This window comes from Tursiops truncatus, chromosome 20 (genome assembly GCF_011762595.2).
Source record: "Tursiops truncatus isolate mTurTru1 chromosome 20, mTurTru1.mat.Y, whole genome shotgun sequence".
Lineage (NCBI taxonomy): Eukaryota > Metazoa > Chordata > Mammalia > Artiodactyla > Delphinidae > Tursiops > Tursiops truncatus.
Window position 1 is genome coordinate 51,680,243 of NC_047053.1, and position 16,169 is coordinate 51,696,411.

The window sequence follows — 16,169 nt, forward strand, 5'->3', positions numbered from 1 at the left end:
TACCAATGGTACCTTTGCCGTTCTGTACCCAGAAGCCTTCTCTGACCACTCAACTAATAGTTTCCCATCACCCTCTTTATTTTGAAATCCTCCTGGCATTAGTTTACTGTCTTTTCTCTCACTTGAATGTTGGCTCCGTGGACGCAGGGCCTGGAGGATGGTTTTAGCGGTAGCCCCAGCTTTGCAGGCTAGGCCTGTGATGCTGCAGCCACGCGGCAGGGCTTGGGAGCCAGAGAGAGCTGGAAAGTATCATCCCTAAAACTTGGAGGCTGGCTTAGAGCAGAGAGCACAGGAAGAATTCTGGACGACTCTGGAGAAGGGAGAGGGGGATTCTGTACTTCTAGTTTGTTATTTCTTTCTACAAAAGTACAAGGAATGGTGGTTTTTAAACTTTTTTGAGTCAAGGACTTATGAAAACCTGATGAACAATACAGCCTCTCCCCGAGTAAATACAGCATCCCCGAAGGGCACACAGTGCGATAGTCAACTTGGATGCACACCCATAGCTCCTCAGGGCTTCAAGGTAAAAAAAAAAAAAATCATCCCTGGTCAGAAAAGTACAGTTGAAACAAAAATTAAACATTTTACCAAAGGATAATTATATATATATATACACACACACACACACACACACGAGAGTGTGAAAATCATAAATGTACATCTCCCCGATAATCCTTTTATTTATTTATTTTTTATTGAAATATAGTCGATTTTAAATGTTGTTAATTTCTGCTATACGGCAAAGTGATTCAGATATGCATATTATATATACATGTTATATATATATATACACACATTCTTTTTAATATTATTTTCCATTATGGTTTAATCACAGGATATTGAGTATTGTTCCCTATGTTATACAGTAGATAATCCCTTTTTATTTTATTTATTTTTTATTGAAGTATAGTTGATTTTAAATGTGTTAATTTCTGCTGTACAGCAAAGTGATTCAGATATATATATTATATATACATAGACACATTCTTTTTAACACTTTTCCATTATGGTTTAATCACAGGATATTGAATATAGTTCCCTGTGCTATACAGTAGGACCTTGTTGTTTACCCACGAATCCCTTTTTAAATACTCCTGGGATCACCCGATGTGAGCGTGCCATCTTCTCCCCGCGGGACTTGGGTATACTCAAGAGATTGGCAGTTATCCCCACTGTCCAATGCGCGTGCTGTACACACGAGCTTCGTTGCACCCCTCCTGGCCCTAGCACAGGGCAGTGTGGTGGGTGCCGTCTCAAGGGAGACAGAGTCCACACCAGGACTGAGGGCATGGGTTGGGCGGCGCCACACACCGCCTGCCCGTCTGCCGTGGAGGGTTTAGGGGGCAGGGAGGGACGGGCTAAGGTGTTGCCTGATTTTAACTTTATAGCGGTGGACTCACACAGAACACGCTCGCTTCTTTTGCACAGAGATTTGTAGCTTGCAGAGCCCTTTCACCACGTTGTCTGTTTAGATGCCAACCCGAAGAGGCAACAAGAAGTGGGGAACCATTTTCCGTCATAACGGTTTACCTTTAAAAGTATAGTCAGGTTCGATCAAAAAGAAAGGGCAAATTAATTGCAACAGAGACATACACATACACCCGCACACACACAAATGGTCTTAAAAAGAGAAAATGTGCCTCATGAGGTTTTTACCTTAAAAAGGTAGAGATGCAAAAGCGACGCGCAGTGGTTAAGCCACCTCACCCCAGATGGGACTCGAACCCACAATCCCTGGCTTAGGAGGCCAGTGCCTTATCCATTAGGCCACTGGGGCTTCCCGCAAGCGGCGCCGGATCACATGCCTCTTGAACTATGAGGTCGCATGGCTGCGTAATGACGTCAGCCCGGAAGTTTCCAGGTGCAAAGCCCGCTTGGACACGAGCCCGAACTACCAGGTCCAGGTGACGGAAGTTGCTGCTGTGAGAGGGTCCGAAGGGCTCTACGTGTCTAAAACAAGGGCAAGGACTGGGATTTGGTTGCAGTACAAGAGTGCTATCCTCTTTTCGGGACGAAAACGTTTCGACCACGAAGGGGCTCAAACTGTTAATCCGAAGTCAGACATTTTATTCATTAGGGCACGCGGCCTCCTCGCGAAGTAGGAGTCACCCGTAGACTTATTTGGTGACCCAAGGCCGCACCAGCGCTGACGCCAGACGCAGGGACCGCACTGTGGTTCTTCCTCCGCCACACCTGGGACACACCTTGTGGCCAAACGCACACGGTCGTTTCTTGCGCCAACGCCACCTTCAAGGGGGGGTGCACTTAACTATCGTATTGCGAGCCTGTGGGCGTCGTGACCGCGTGGCCTAACGGATAAGGCGTCTGACTTCGGATCAGAAGATTGAGGGTTCGAGTCCCTTCGTGGTCGGCTTAGTTTTGGACGAGGGGCGCCTGGCTTTGGTGGCTCAATAATCCTCACCTGCTTCGTTTGCGGTTTCACCAACCTCTTCGCGCGTCCTTCGGGCATCTTGACGCTCACCTTCCTGACCCCCGGCACTGCGCAGTCGCCTCACCTTGAACCTTAACTTTTCTCGTAGCCCCGCGGGTGTGCCCTCCGGTTGTCCTGCAGGCTGCCCAGGGCCGGCCCTCGTTCTTCGGGTCCACTGTGCGGCGGGCGTCATGGCAGGCCCGAGTGAGGCCTGTCCGCGTGCGGCTGCACGTTACCATGGACCACGTGGTGCACCCTTGTTATGGAGCCCCAGTGGCCTAATGGATAAGGCACTGGCCTCCTAAGCCAGGGATTGTGGGTTCGAGTCCCACCTGGGGTGGAGTCAGGGTTGGAGAGTTTCACCCGTAAGTAACTTTTGTGCTCGCATTGCGCGGGCCTCCGAGACTGTAGCCTAGGGATCTAGGGACCCAGGGGCTCCCCACCCGCCTGGTCTCTGCTCGCCTTCTGCCGTGCAGCGTACCAGGGCCTCATTTGCAGCCAAGTAGTTGGCGTGTCCCAGCCTCGGGCTCAGTGTCCCGCACTCCCCCTTCGTGTCCTGGTGACGTTACACCCTTACTCTGGCCCTTTACCCTCGGCCTGTGAGCTGTCCCAAAGTTGGTGGCTTCCAGGGGCGCAGGGGTGTAGTCACTGGCTTTGGGATCTCTCCTTGGGGAACCGGTTGTTCGGTCTTCCACCCGCGGGCCCGAACGCAGTGTGTTTGGAGTCTTCCATGCGGTGGAACCACAGCGCAGGAATTCCAGAGTCCTTTACGGACGGAAGGAGCCAAAAAGGTGCCCTTACCCCAGGTGGGACTCGAACCCACAATCCCTGGCTTAGGAGGCCAGTGCCTTATCCATTAGGCCACTGGGGCCTGTGCCTCATCCTCTCTGGCATCTCTCCCCCTAGTAGGCGATCCGACCCCGGGCCTTGCAAAGCACGACTTAACGGGGGGCCGAGGCCGCGAGAGGGTAGGCTCTCAGGTGCTCACAGTCAACCGTTAGGAAGAAACCACGGTGGGAAGTGAACTCACCACCTTCTGCCACCCGCACCCGGAAGCACAGTGGGGCCTGGGAGGCCGGCGCTGAGGCTGCCGGACACCTGGACCATGGATGGCGGGTGAAGGCTGCCGTTTGTAGGCATTTCCAAATTTTACCACCGTGGCCATTTTGTCCACCTCTACAGAACTGACAGAAAATCCAAGAATTTTAGGAAAAGGTAGTGTAGGAAGGGAAGGAGAACAAACTAGTATCAATCACAAATACTGAAACACAAAGTCAAAATCCCCCATCATGAAACGATGTACAACGGGGAGGAACAAATCCTTCCAGTCTTAATAGTAGAAATATATACGTACGCAAATATATAATATACAGGAAAGAAATGGATCACCCAACTAGATACTTCACTCTAATATTCTGTTCCTTTAAACTGTTATACAAAAGGTAATACAAATACAGAAAAAGCACACTTTAAAATGTTACACACGTTTAAAATCCATTACTAAAAGTCACGCGGATCTGAAAGATATAACAGGAGAAGCTTTAGCCAAGAGCAGTGTTCACTTCCTGTGGTGCCTGCGTTGAGACCTTTGCCTTCCAGGGGCTTGGAGACATTCTTTTTTTTTCTCTCACCCACGTATAGAGTCTGCACAAACCCTTAATACCAGCAAGAAAGAGGAATGTACTCCACCTGGCTCCAGTCTCCAGCCTTGAGAATGTCCTCCTTTCAGTTACTAATTGGTCTGTTTGCTGAGGTGTAACATCCATGCAGTAAGGTGTACAGATCTTAAGGTCATGGCTGGATGAGATACAGAACAGTTCCAGCGCCGCTGAAGGCTCTCTTATATCCCCTCCCCATCAGTCACCACTGCCTCCGAGTAAATACTTCCCTCTCGTTACCATAAAGCAGTAGTTTTGCCTGGTTTTGAACTTCATACAAATGGAATCATATTCTTTTATAGTCTGGCCTCTATCACTCATCATTGTGTGAGTTCACCCATGTTCATTCTTTTGCCCTCAACCTTTTTTTTTTTCTTTAAATGACAGGTCCTGCCCTTGTTCTCCACTCTCTGTCCCCTGGCTTTTGTTTCTCTTTACCTCCTTCCCCTCCTCCGTATCTCGAATGCTTTCCCAGGTCCCTTCACATGCCACCAATGTCTTCTGAGGGCCTCACAGGTCCAGCACTAGGCTCGAGTTTAACCAGAGAGATGCCCTCTCTGGTTTCCCGCCACCATCATCTTGCCCTGCCTTGCCTCATCTTCAACTGCTCCTCCATTCCCAAGACTCTCCTTGTCCCCTGTCCTGCATCTCCAGCTTTGACCTCACTCCCCAGCTCCAGCTCCATTCCCTCTCCTGGCTATCTCCACCTAAGCATTCCTCCTCAGGCCCCACAAAGTCAGCTCCTCGAAGGCAAAACCATACCCATCATCCAACCATCCTCCCAAGCCTGCTCCCTCGGTGACTTTCCTGGCTGAAAGCTCAGCACCCTGTCACACACCAGCTCGCACTCCACCCAAGCCAATTTTCTGTCCCCGTAACCCTTTTGCACCTGCTATTTTCTCTCCATGCCAGTAGTCACTGCCCTAGTTCCAGGATGGGTCCCTAACTGCTCACATGGGTCTGTCCATCAACCTGTGTCCACTTCCCCGCAGTCTTTTCTCATTCAGTCACGGTCAGATTAATCTTCCCCTGACAGCCTCTGTAGGGGTGGAGTCTAAATGTCTTAGCTGTCACATTTAAGGCCTTTCTAGGTCTGGCTCCCACTCAAGGTGGCAGGTGTGTCTTCCACAGCTCCTCACCCCCTGGCTTCCAGCCAAACTGGAACTGTTTAATCATGGCTAAACTGTTAATTATGGCTAACATTCGCTGGGTGTAGGCTCAGTGCCACTAACCACTACCACCCTACGAGGTGGGCACTAACAACATCATCCCTAGTTTATAGATGGTGAAGCTAAGGTTCAGAGAGGCCGAGTAGTTTGCCCAAGGCTGCACAGCTGGGGGTGGTGGAAATCAGCAGCTGATCCAGCGCAGCTGGCTTCACAGCCCATTCTCTCAATACTATGGTTTACTGTCCTGGCCACAGGCAGGGCCCTTGGCCATCACTGGAGCCTCCAGGTGACAAGCTCTTACCTTGCTCCCTTGGCCAGCCCCTCCCCTTCTTCCATCCCATCTCAAGCACATCAAGTACATCTTCACTGACCATCCAGCTGGAACTAGTTCCTTCCCAAAATCTATTTAGACCTTTCTTGTGTTATTTACCACGTTTTAGGTCATGTTACCCAGACGAAGCCATTTTTCTTCTCAGCTTTTATCATCCTCTGATCAAATGGAAGTTCTCTGGAAGAAAGGACTTTTGTTTTGTTCATTGCTGATTCCCCAGGACCTGGCCCATTGCCCGGTATTCAATAAGTATTTGTTGAATTAATGAACCAAAGAATGCTGCACTTCCTTGTATATGAGCCTCAGCTCCCTACTGGGCTCTGAGTCCCTTGAGGACAGGGACCCTATCTTCCACATCTTTTGTATTTCATAAGAGTCATTTATTGGGACTTGCCTGGTGGCACGGTGGTTAAGACTCTGCCTGCTAATGCAGGGGACACAGGTTCAAGCCCTGGTCCAGGAAGATCCCACATGCCATGGAGCAACTAACCCCGTGTGCCACAACTACTGAGCCTGTGCCCTAGAGCCCGCGCTCCGCAATAACAGAAGCCACCGCAGTGAGAAGACCACGCACTGAAACGAAGACCCAACACAGCCAAAAATAAATAAAATTAAAAAAAAGAAAAAAAATCTAAATTCCTCAATTTGAACCCGAGACCCTGCACCTTGAACTTCTATCTCCCTCTCCAGACTCACCTCTCACAACGACCTGGACAAATTCCCCATTCAGATGGATTCCTCATCGTCTCCTCCACCCCAGCCTTTTCTCTGGTCTCCTTTATTCACACTGTTCCCTTCAACTGGCATGTCCTCCCGGCTCTCGACTGATTAATATTCTAGCCCTGTCTCCAGGTCCAGTTCCGATGCCCACGCACCTGTCTCAGCCCTTCTGCCCCGTGTTCCCAAAGGGCTCATCCCTCTGTGCTCCCCCGGGGCTGTACAATCAGCCAATAATTATTAGGCAGATTTAAACTGAGAGAAAAGGGAGGAATTCTGTTCTGAAGCATTCTGAGAAGCGGAAGCCCACTGAGTTTAGAACTTTATTGCAACTAATATATTAAATGGATAATAGAGGTTTGACAACATGGTAATTGCCTGTAAAGACCTCTGCAACCACTGCCTACAACCCTCATTCCAGATGAACATTCCTGAGATGGTTCCAATGTTACAGACAAGCACTGACAACAAACAACACACGCGTCTCCTGATGGTGTTAAAGCTCCCTCGGTGGCAGCTGCCTGGAGGCCCTAAAGAGGGTCTTTGCCAGCTCGAGGGGATGATTTCAGTCCACATCTACCCTCCTGCTGGTCTTTATGGCAGAATTTATTCTCTTTTTTCTCAGCCTTTCCCGATTCATGTTTTCTATCCTGAAAACAAAGAAAAACACAATTATGCCCAGATGCCCAATCAGTGGTTATCGAAGTGGTGAGAGGAGCTGGCAGCTGAGCGGGAAGCAGAGCAGCCGAAGCAGCAGGCGCCGGCCCAGAAGCCTCCACTCCGGGTCCGAGTCTCTCCCATTCCCGGAGCTTGTCCACCTGCCTGCTGGCAGGTCGTGGGCTTCACCGTGCCTCCTTTCTTCCCTGCGTAGCCCCTTGTCCACACGAATTGGTTTGCAGAAGCTCAGGGAAGTTTCCGGTACCTGATTTTCTGAAGTGCAGCATCTTCTCTGGATGGCTCCTTGGCTGGCTGGCTGGCCTCAGTAATCATGTCTCGAATTTTCTGTAGGCAATCTGCCAGATTTCGGAACTGATAGCGGCTGCATTCAGAGGTAAGGATCAACTCTCCTGCCCTGTTGATCTTATTTTTGTGCTGCGGAGAACAAAGGCAAAACCAGAGTTCTACAGAGTAAAGGCCTAAAAGTGACTGAGGGTTAAAGAGAAAGGAAGGGGCCCGTGGTCACGGGGCCCGTGGTTACCGTGACCGCCATCTTCTGCCGTACAGGCTCTGCAATCCACTCGGCGCTGGCCAGGTGGAACCTGACTTCAGCCTTGGAATTTACTGTAAATAAAGGGAGGGGGCGCGGGTCACTGAGACGCTCGGGCAGGTTCAGCGCCGGGTGGCTGGTGACCACCGGATTCTGAACCACAGGGAGGTGAGACACCCACCCGGGGCTGTTTCTACCCTGTGTGAACTCGGGGATACAAACTGGGCTATGGAATGAGCCTGCAAAGATAGTGAGGCACATCCAGACACAAATAAACTTCCAGGAACAAAACGCCTAGTGCTTTCTTCCTCTTACAATGTACTGGGTTCTGAAAAGAACGTGGGGGGTGCGGAGGAGCAGTCTTACAATGTACTGGGTTCTGAAAAGACTGTGGGGGGGGGGGCGCAGGAGCAGGGAGCGGGTCCAGGAGAACGAGGGAAACCTGCTCTTGGAGCCGGCTGCCAGCTCACACTGTGACTTCCCTTTGCTTAGACTCCCAAGCCAGTCCTAGTCCTAGCAACCCACAACTGAGAGTCTGAGAATCAGACCACATGCAGAAGAATAAAGAGGGTTATTATATAAATGGGCGGTATTTAAGCTTCTGAAAAAAAAAATCTCTTTACTGCCACATGAATGTAAACACAGAAGTCCTCAAGTCCGTCTCTCAGAAAAGCTTTAAAGTGAAAGAAAACAAGGCACCGTTGTACCTTTGTTAACATTCTGGCCCCCAGGACCACTACTCCGACAATAAGATATTGTCAAGCGATCTGAAAAACAGAACACACACCAACAAAATATTATCACAGGGCAAAACATGCAAACTGCTAATTTACCATCAACATCAGTATCCCTATTCGTCTTTCAATGACGTAACATTCAGATCAGTAAAGTCAGAGATTAGTTACAGATGTCAAAACTAAAATCAAGGGTCTCCCAAGGCCACAGAGAGAGCAGAGGAGGTGAAATTACAACCCAGGTTGTCTGCTTCTGGTCTAGTATGTTCCACTAGATCTGACTGCCCTTGTTTTTTGCTGTTAGTTTGTTTTAAGGCAAGGACTCTTGGGCTTCCCTAGTGGCTCAGTGGTTAAGAATCCGCCTGCCAATGCAAGGGACACGGATTTGAGCCCTGGTCCGGGAAGAAACCACATGCCGTGGAGCAACTAAGCCCGTGCACCACAACTGCTGAGCCTGTGTGCCACAACTACTGAAGCCCGCGCACCTACAGCCCGTGCTCTGCAACAGGAGAAGCCACCACATCACTGCGCACCACAACAAAGAGTAGCCCGCTCGCTGCGGCTAGAGAAAGTCTGCGCGCAGCAACAAAAACCCAAAGCAGCCACACACACACAAAAAGCCTTATTAAAAAAAAACAGGGCTTCCCTGGTGGCGCAGTGGTTGAGAGTCCGCCTGCCCATGCAGGGGACGCGGGTTCGTGCCCCGGTCGGGGAAGATCCCACATGCCGCGGAGCGGCTGGGCCCGTGAGCCATGGCCGCTGAGCCTGCGCTCCGCAACGACGGGAGAGGCCACAACAGTGAGAGGCCCGCGTGCCGCAAAAAATAAATAATAATAATAAATAAAGCAAGGACTCTTTCAAAAGCTCAAGCTAAGGGACAAACTGAGTTTAATGTTCTATTCTGAAATGCAGTGGATGTGGACTCCCCAGAGGGGAGGTGGCTCTCATTCCTCGTGAGTTGCGCGTGCACCCCTGGGCCTCGGTCGCGGTCAGTGGATGAAAACACCTGCTGGGTGAATGAGCGCTCCATTTGGAGCTGGGAGCCCCGTCTTCTAACACCAGCTCATCACTGACTGACTTTGTGACCTCCACAAACTCCCACCGCTTCTCTGGGTCTTGGTTGGTCTGTTTTGGATCTGTAAAATGAGGTTTCTTCCTTCTATTTTTGTAATTCATGAAAAGCAGCCTTGTAGTATCTGAGGGAAGCCGGGAAGGCAGAGCAGCGGAAAAGTTCCAGAAGACTGGGTGGTGAGCTGCAGGGGCTTTGGGGGGCGAGGAATGCGGCCCCGTGGTGGTGGAGGGCCGGCCTCAGCGGGCAGCGGTGACCTCGCCAGATGGCTTCTGAGAGGCCCTTTGACAAATCAAATGAACTCATTTTTCTGAACAGGTGAGGAATACGTGTGGTTCCGCGGGGGGAGAGGCGGGCGGTTCTACCCCGGGGCTGGTGGCCTTGTCTGCATCCGTACAGGCCAGCCAGGCACGGGGAGACCTGGGCCCCTCTCAGAGAACACGAGCAGAGGCAGCTGAGGAGCGGCCACTGGGCCATCTGCCTGCCCGTCCCCCCGAGGCTGTCAGGAGACAGCCTCCCTTCTCTCTGGGTCTCGGCCTCCTCCTGCCTCAGGGCACAGCTGCGGGCCTCAAACTGCTGAGCAGCGCAGGACGCCGGCTCCTCTGCTGTAGACCGTGGTCGCCTGGCCTCCCTGTTTCAGGGTCGCCCTGAGCACGGGCCACCGGGCGCCGGCGCCTCTGGCTGCTCTCCTCTCGCTGTCTGCGCGCCAGAAACTCTCTGAACCTCAGGAGGGTTTTGCTTGTTCCTTTACAGGCCACGCCTTAGGCTTGATGGGCACAAAATTATGAAGTTATGCAAATGGTTTACAGGGAGAAGTCCCCACTCCTGCTCCCCAGCCACCAAGTTCCCGGTTTGTCCTTTCCCCTCCCCTCCCCACGGCAGTCCCTGTGTCCAGGGTCCTTCACATCCTCGCAGATCTACGTGTACATCCAGAAGTGTGTCTTTCAGATATATGTAAGTGAAACACAAATGGTAGCTCACTATACAGATGCTTCCGTACCTTACTTTTTTCAAATAACAATCAATTCATCTATCGTAAAGACTGTTCCACGTCACAAGACCATCAGGAGCTCTCTGTTCGTGCTGGGCACTGCACAGCACGCTGGAGTGGCTGCCTCATCACTTTTTTTTTTCCTTTCTATTCTCAACAATGCTGAAAGGACTCTGCTTTTGTAACCCCAGACAGTTTCTTTACTTTCATTGGTTTGGAGAGACCTGGAAGGAATGTGTGAGGGGTAGAGGAAATGACCGATTTTTTTATCAGCCCAAACTACTCACCTATAGGAATGTCGTAGTTGGCTTGCTCTGCATCATCCTGTAATGTAACATATACGGTGTCAAATAAACATTACCTACTGGGCGACTCCTAACTGTTCCAGGGCAACAAAGCAGAAATGATGTAAAGCCACGACATGAATGTAATACAACTATTTTCAGGTCTCCAGCAAAATTGTATCAGGATGACAGAAACATCTTCCCCAGACTCCAGAGGTACTGCCTCAGAAACACTCCTCCAGGGAAACGGAACTGACTTCTCCAGCCTTCCCTGCCGCTGCCCCCTGACTCCACTTAGCTAGTGTCGGGAACTACCAGCGCCCAGGGGAGGGAAGGTGCCACAGTACATGTACATCAGGCAGACTCCAAAAGGAACACCCTCTGCCAACCTGGAGCAACAAACCATGGGTCCCCTGTTCCTCCCCAGACCCCGGGAAGCTCGCATGTGAGGCTGTCTGCCTTCAACAGTGACTAGCACATCTGCCTTGAGGGTTTGTGTCAAGCTGACCTACTCACCCCAGGACCTCTCACCTTCACGTCTCCCCCGAGTTGTTCTTCCGAAGCCTCAAATCCTCGCATCCACAGGCCCAGTGCAAACACTACCCACTCTGAGGCTCTTCTGTGCCCCCAAGCTCCAAGTGTCTTCATCTGCCCCCACTCTGGCTGCGTTCATCACCCACCACCCCGTTTTTGCGGGGGGAGGGGGGCCCCGGGCCCCACCCCTACCCCCCCGCTGCACCGCATGTGGGATCTTAGTTCCCCCACCAGGGATCAAACCCGCGTGCCCTGCACTGGAAGCTTGGAGTCTTAACCACTGGACCGCCAGGGAAGTCCCTTCATCCCTTTTCATCTTAGAATTATCTGGGGGTGAAATCCCAGCCTACTCCACCTCTGCATCGTGGAGACCCTGGGCTGCGTCCTCCTTGAAGCTCGCTCTTCCCTCCTTCTGAGCCGGCCTCTCCAGTTTCCTCTCACCTCCCCGTGACTTTCTCACTCTCCTTTGCTTGCTCTTTGCAACCTTTAAAAACTCTGAAATGTCCTGAAATCCTTCCTCTTCTCTCTTTCCCTAGAACATTCCATCCATCTCCTTTGAAAATACCACCTTTGGGAATTCCCTGGCGGTCCAGTGGTTAGGACTCAGTGCTTTCACTGCTGGGGCCCCTGATTCGATTCCTGGTGCGGGAACTAAAATTCCACAAGCTGGGCGCCACCAAATTAAAACAAAAAAAACAACTTTGTTGATGACTCCCAACCTTTTGGCTCAAACTCAAACCTCTTTCTTGAGGTAAAACCAACTGCTATTCGAGGTCTCCTCTCTCGAGTCTAACAGATGCCTCAAACCTCCTCACAGAGGACCTCCCTTCCTAACAACCTGAAGTAGCTCTCTGGCTATCACATCAAAACACTCTGGTCTATCCATTACTTCTCGCTCTCTGGTATGTTTTCCCCATTTGTTTACTGTCTGCTCCTTCCACTAGAACATAAACTCCATGAAGTGGGAACTCTGTTTTATCGTGGTGGTATCTGCAACGCTTGAAACAGTGTCTGACACAGTAGGTGCACGAGAAACTTTTTGTTGAATGTATGAACAGACAAACGAATGCTATTACCGTTCTGTCGTCTCCATTAATGGCAACACAATCCTTCCATTACTCAAGGCCCTAGACCTCAATTCCTCTTTTAATCTCACTTCTCAGGGAAAATCCATTAGCAAATCCGGTAGGCTTTCCCTTCAAAATTTATCTAGAACCTGACCAATTCTCATGACTCCTATTGCTTCCACCCCGCTTATCATCTCTTGCCTATAATATTGCAATCTCCTCACTGGTCTTCCTGTTCTTGCCATTCTGCAACCTCTTCTCTAGAACAGTGATTTTTGTAAAACTAAGTTGGATCATTCCGCTCTTCTGCCTCCATCACATTCAGGGCAAAACTAAAGCCCTGTAAGCCCTATACAAAGGCCTCCCCACAGCCTTCTCCCCTTCAGCTTCATAGCTGAGCCCCCTGCTCAGCCACACTGGCCTGCTTGCTGTTCCTTGAACCAGCGGAACATGCTACTGCCTTGAGGGGGGTGGTACCTGCTGTTCCCTCCGCAGGGATGCTTCTCTCCCTGCTCTTCTCACGGCTCCCTGCTGCCTTGTTTCTCCCGAGTCTTTACTCAAGCATCACCTTCTCAGAGGCCTCCTCGGACCAGCCTACTTACAATTGTAACCCCACCCCCTACCTTAGCACTCCTTCTCCCTTCCGGACTTTATTTTCTCCGAAGTACTTATCACATACTCTATGTTACTGATTTTCTTCATTGCCTGTCTCCCTCCATTAAGCAGATAAGCTCCACTAGCATTAGGATTTTTGTGTTTTGTTCACTACTCTGTCCCCATGCCTAGCATCGTGTATACACCATGCTTTCAACTGAAGTTTGTTAAGTGAGTGAATGAATGAATAAATGAATGAACGCTCTCTTCCAATCCTGTAGGTGGAAACTCCATAGAACTGGGTGGGTCCAAACTCTCCCGCTCCGGGCCCTGATACAGCGCCTGCACACAGCGGACAGTCAATAAAGGTATCCTGAGGCAACGAACCAGAAGCTCTGTTTCGTCAGGCGTGCTGGGGTTACTAGAGGCTAAGGACCACGTCACTTGCTAAAAGGCTCCAAAAGGGAGCTACTTGGCAGCTTCCTGCCTTAATTGTCCTCTGTGGACGGCACTTTTCCCTTGGGACGAGAATTTGGGCCTGAGGGACGGGGAATGAATGCGGAAAAGCTGGTGGTCTTGTAAGAAGCATAGCCAGCATGCTCTCCCGGCGCCGGCACACCTCGAGCCACACGGGAGGCCGCCAACCGCCCAGCCGCCCCCGTCCCCCGGTTGCTCGGGCAACCAGCCTCCTCCCGCGGCGACCGCCATGTTTGAGCGCGTCCGTCTCTTGGATTAGCAGCACGCCCGGCCAATGGGGCCCCGGCTGCCCGACGTCACCCAGCAAGAGTCCAGGAAACGCCCCTTCCGTCCGGCCCTCCCGGCTCACCGGAACCCTCCAGGCGGTGTCCGAGCCCCGCGATTTGGGGTAGAGCTTGTCCAGACTGTAGATGCTCTGGAATTCGGTACCCTCTGCCTGTTTGTTCAGAGTCCGGTGGGGGCAGCGCGCGGGCCGCGGGAGCAGCCAGGATTCGGCTCGGTTCAGGCCCCAGCGTAGCCACCGTACGGCCGCCATGTTCGGGTCTCGGGGCCGCTTCCGGTGGGCGTTTTCTTCCGCGGTCCGTGGGCTCGCTCTTCCCTCGAGACTTTGGTTCCGCTAGGCCTTTAGCGCCTGCCATGGGGAGGAAGCGAGCAGAGCTTCTGGCGTTGCTCTCGCGCGGAGCTTATTAGAGGCTTCTGGTCGGCCGCCTTCAGGAGGCCTGGTTGGTGCTTTGAGGGCATCTGCTGCGATGGGGAAGACGTTGGCCAGACAGCGAGCTCTCCAGGGAGCCTCCTGGTGAAAAGAACCCCCGGATGCCGTGTCCCCCAGAAACACCACTTTTCTTCCTTTCGGTCTGTGCCTTCCTGGACATGTTCCCCCAAATCTCACAGCATCAACGAAGCATGCCCAGGTTCATCTCCATCCCCTTTACTCTTTGCCACTTTTTTTTTCACATCGCTCAATCTTATTTTTGTGTCTGTTGCCTGTCTCCCAGCCGGAATGTAATCACCTCCAGGAGGGCACTGGCTCATTGCTGGATCCCCAGTACCCAGAAGCTGGCACGTCATGGGTACTCAATAAATATTGTTAAAAGGGATCCTTTGGGAAGGTGTTTTGAAAGTTGAGTTCCGCCAGAGCTGAGTTTTAGTAACTTCAGGCTCATTCGCAAGGCAGCCTAAAAGCAAATCCCTGCTGAGCACCTGTGTGAAGGCTCTGCAGGACAAATACCAGGATGGAGGAGAGGCGGGCAGGTAGAGAAAGAAATACTTTAGACAGTGGACACCCGCCCCAGCCGCCTGCTTTGTGGAGCTTGATGGCAGTCTCTCCAAGCCAGGAGATGAGGGGAGGATGGGGAAGTAGGTAGAGATTCAGACAGCCACAGACAGCCTAAGCAGAGCCCTTTTTACCGGACTGTTAAAAAATGAACTTGAAAACTGAGAAGTTCTAACTCTGAGAAAGGTTTAAAATAGAGCAAGCAGTGTTTGGAAACAGGTAAATGTTAGCTAAGTTGCTTTGTCGAGAGGCAGTGTGGTAAACGAAAACAGCTCAATAAATGTTAGTGATTATTAGTAATACTAGTGGTTATTTCTTAATGGCGGGTTCTATTTTTAGGAAAAGCACAATTACCTAGAAAAACATGTCCTTGGGAATGCGGCTGTTTGAAATAGGAGATCGTCATCAAGTCAGGGCTTTACCATCTTAGCCTCATGGATAAAGGCAAATTCTTTAGGAGGGAAAACAATACTTCCCAAGCACTGGCTTTGCAAACCCAGACTAGGAAGGGAATGGCAATTGACATGCGCTTTGGGGGCTCTAGGCTTTAAAGGGAGTCTCCTGGGACCCTCCCTGTCTGACTTAATCCCATGACCTCAGAGGGAACAGAGGCGTCTCCATGGTGACTGGAAAAAGCTGCTCAGGGGAGCAAAGCCAGGGACTTGCCCAGGTTGACGGCTCAGGGATTACGAATAAAACCACCATCCCATGGCATCACTGCTCTGAGGCTGGGTTCCAGCTCTGCGCCTGACCCAGAGTGATAGGAAAAGGAAGCTGTAGGTTTCCATGGCCCCAAATAAACAGCCTGCTCAGGCCATCTGGTGGCCTGGATTCTGGGAGAGGAGGGGGTAGAGGAGAGAATGGAACAAGCTACCCTGTGGTGGATAGAGGAGCAGCTGGCAAGCTCCTTTCACCTGCTGCTGCCAAGAACCATCCAGCACAGAGGCCCTTCTGGGAGAAACAGTCCTGAGAGGTGCCACCTGTTCCCTTAAAAAGGGGGCACTGAAGGCTGAGGCCAACCTTCTTTCCTTCTCTGGTTCTCCATAGGTTGAATGGGTGCTTCAGGAAGGGGACACGCATAGGGGCGAGAAGAGGGGAAGAAAAGATAAAGGATCATCAAGCCATTTCTGGTAGCTCAGGAGCTTGCAGACACCAGGCCTTCTCTATAGCTGTGAGTTGGGGTACCACCCCCATGTAGAGGGGGTCCACAGGATTTTCCTTTCTTCTTTTCTGGAGTGCCCTAGGTCAGACTGGTTCTTAAAACTCAACATTACGTGGAGGTAGGGAACATGCAGTATCACACAATGGGATTGATCAGGTCTGGGTTCGACTATTTCTATGTGATTTTTTTTTTTTTTCGGTATGCGGGCCTCTCACTGCTGTGGCCTCTCCCGTTGCAGTGCACAGGCTCCGGACGCGCAGGCTCAGCAGTCATGGCTCCCGGGCCCAGCCGCTCTGCGGCACGTGGGATCTTCCTGGACCGGGGCACGAACCCATGTCCCCTGCATCGGCAGGCGGACTCTCAACCACTGCGCCACCAGGGAAGCCCCTCTATGTGATTTTGAATTACTAACTTAACCTCTAAGCCTCAGGATCCCCATCAGTAAAACAGAGATTTTACCGCTGCCTCATG

General features: G+C 51.4%; 1 protein-coding gene and 4 non-coding genes across 7 annotated transcripts; 2 read left to right on the forward strand and 3 right to left on the reverse strand.

The window, feature by feature from the left end:
* Positions 1-1,704: 1,704 nt before the first annotated feature.
* TRNAR-CCU (transfer RNA arginine (anticodon CCU)) lies at positions 1,705-1,777 on the reverse strand. Its single transcript has one exon. It is a non-coding gene; the product is annotated as a tRNA-Arg (tRNA).
* Positions 1,778-2,298: 521 nt separating this feature from the next.
* On the forward strand, positions 2,299-2,371 carry TRNAR-UCG (transfer RNA arginine (anticodon UCG)). The gene has a single exon. It is a non-coding gene; the product is annotated as a tRNA-Arg (tRNA).
* Positions 2,372-2,698: 327 nt separating this feature from the next.
* TRNAR-CCU (transfer RNA arginine (anticodon CCU)) lies at positions 2,699-2,771 on the forward strand. The gene has a single exon. It is a non-coding gene; the product is annotated as a tRNA-Arg (tRNA).
* Positions 2,772-3,229: 458 nt separating this feature from the next.
* On the reverse strand, positions 3,230-3,302 carry TRNAR-CCU (transfer RNA arginine (anticodon CCU)). The gene has a single exon. It is a non-coding gene; the product is annotated as a tRNA-Arg (tRNA).
* Positions 3,303-6,616: 3,314 nt separating this feature from the next.
* Positions 6,617-13,840, reverse strand: MRPL58 (mitochondrial ribosomal protein L58). Of its 3 annotated transcripts, none has more exons than XM_004319059.4 (6): positions 13,613-13,838; positions 10,595-10,631; positions 8,221-8,280; positions 7,505-7,587; positions 7,229-7,398; positions 6,617-6,956 (listed from the first exon to the last, which is right to left on the reverse strand). In XM_004319059.4, the coding sequence occupies exons 1-6, from the start codon at positions 13,796-13,798 to the stop codon at positions 6,872-6,874; spliced, it is 621 nt and encodes a 206-aa protein (XP_004319107.1). In that variant the 5' UTR covers positions 13,799-13,838; the 3' UTR covers positions 6,617-6,871. The 3 variants fall into 3 exon arrangements, with proteins under 3 accessions (XP_004319107.1, XP_073653832.1, XP_073653831.1); XM_073797731.1 differs by lacking the exon at positions 13,613-13,838 and adding an exon at positions 11,123-13,606; XM_073797730.1 differs by lacking the exon at positions 8,221-8,280 and having other exon boundaries at positions 13,613-13,840.
* Positions 13,841-16,169: the final 2,329 nt, after the last annotated feature.

Excerpts from the sequence above, each read along its gene's own strand:
- MRPL58 (XM_004319059.4), bottom strand. The coding sequence starts at position 13,798 with ATGGCGGCCGTACGGTGGCTACGCTGGGGCCTGAACCGAGCCGAATCC. Across the intron at positions 7,588-8,220 it reads GGGCCAGAATGTTAACAAAG|TAAATTCCAAGGCTGAAGTC; the intron begins GTACAACGGTGC and ends CTTTATTTACAG. Across the intron at positions 6,957-7,228 it reads GCTGCACTTCAGAAAATCAG|GATAGAAAACATGAATCGGG; the intron begins GTACCGGAAACT and ends CTTTGTTTTCAG.